Genomic DNA, 1082 nt, shown 5'->3' with positions numbered 1-1082 from the left:
AGCTAGCGGCATTGGGAAATGCACTGCTAAAGTCTTTGCACATCACGGAGCCAAAGTTGTGATTGCTGATATCCAAGATGAACTGGGGCATTCAGTTTGTAAGGCCATAGGCCCCTCAAACTGTTCCTACGTTCACTGCAACGTCACGGACGAAGACCATATAAAAAATGCTGTTGACAAAGCTGTGGCTACTCATGGCAAGCTAGACATCATGTTCAACAATGCCGGCATACTTGACCCTATCAAGGCGCGCATAATCGACAACGAAAAATCAGATTTTGAACGTGTTCTTAGTGTAAACGTGACTGGCGTTTTCCTAGGGATTAAGCACGCAGCTAGGGTGATGGTTCCTGCTCGAAGTGGCAGCATAATTTCAACTGCTAGCGTAAGCTCCACGGTTGGTGCTGCTGCCACACATGCTTATTGTGCTGCCAAGCATGCTGTCGTGGGGCTCACCAGAAATGCTGCTGTCGAGCTGGGGCAGTTTGGGATTAGAGTTAACTGCTTGTCTCCCTTTGGTCTCGCAACGCCTTTAGCAACGGAATTCTTGGGGATTAATGATGAGGAGGTTGAGAAAGGGATGGGTTTGGCAGCTAACCTTAAGGGCGTGACTCTTAAGGCAGAAGATATAGCAAATGCGGCTCTTTATGTAGCAAGTGAGGAGGGAAGATATGTTAGTGGGCACAATCTCTTCGTAGACGGGGGCTTTACTATTTTTAATCCCTCATTGAGTATGTTCCAATACCATGACCACTCTTGAGTAAGTATTTGCTATAAGAAATCCATGTTTCGCTGTGTTAAATGTGGCTTCTAACTAAAGTTGTATTAAGGATTTTACTTAAAAATATTGTGAGTTATATTTTATTGTTTAATCATCCAACCACTTAGATTTCGTTTCTTTAAAAAATGTTTGCAGCAATTCTTTTTTTCTCAATTAACAATAAATTTATTAATATTAATAGATCACAAAAGATCAATAAGTACATAAAATTGCCATGACCAGCGATGGATGCTTACACCTGGCAGTAACACCTGATAGCAGTCCATATCAAAGCATGATTAAACAAGCACATATCGGATTT

At 42.0% G+C, this 1082-nt stretch overlaps 1 protein-coding gene across 1 annotated transcript in view; it reads left to right on the top strand.

Moving 5' to 3' along the window:
• The window catches only part of LOC110420729 (secoisolariciresinol dehydrogenase-like), an 890-nt gene extending 18 nt beyond the window's left edge, over positions 1-872 (top strand). Inside the window, exon 1 of the mRNA XM_021434103.2 lies at positions 1-872. This exon is cut by the window's left edge and continues 18 nt beyond it. Coding sequence (XP_021289778.2) covers positions 212-760 — 549 coding nt within the window. The 5' untranslated portion in view covers positions 1-211 and the 3' untranslated portion in view covers positions 761-872.
• Positions 873-1082: the final 210 nt, after the last annotated feature.

This window comes from Theobroma umbraticum, unplaced genomic scaffold (assembly GCF_002168275.2).
Source record: "Theobroma umbraticum cultivar Fairchild unplaced genomic scaffold, ASM216827v3 scaffold_86.0, whole genome shotgun sequence".
NCBI lineage: Eukaryota > Viridiplantae > Streptophyta > Magnoliopsida > Malvales > Malvaceae > Theobroma > Theobroma umbraticum.
The sequence above is the reverse complement of the archived record's forward strand: the minus strand, read 5'-3'. Positions and strand labels throughout refer to the sequence as shown.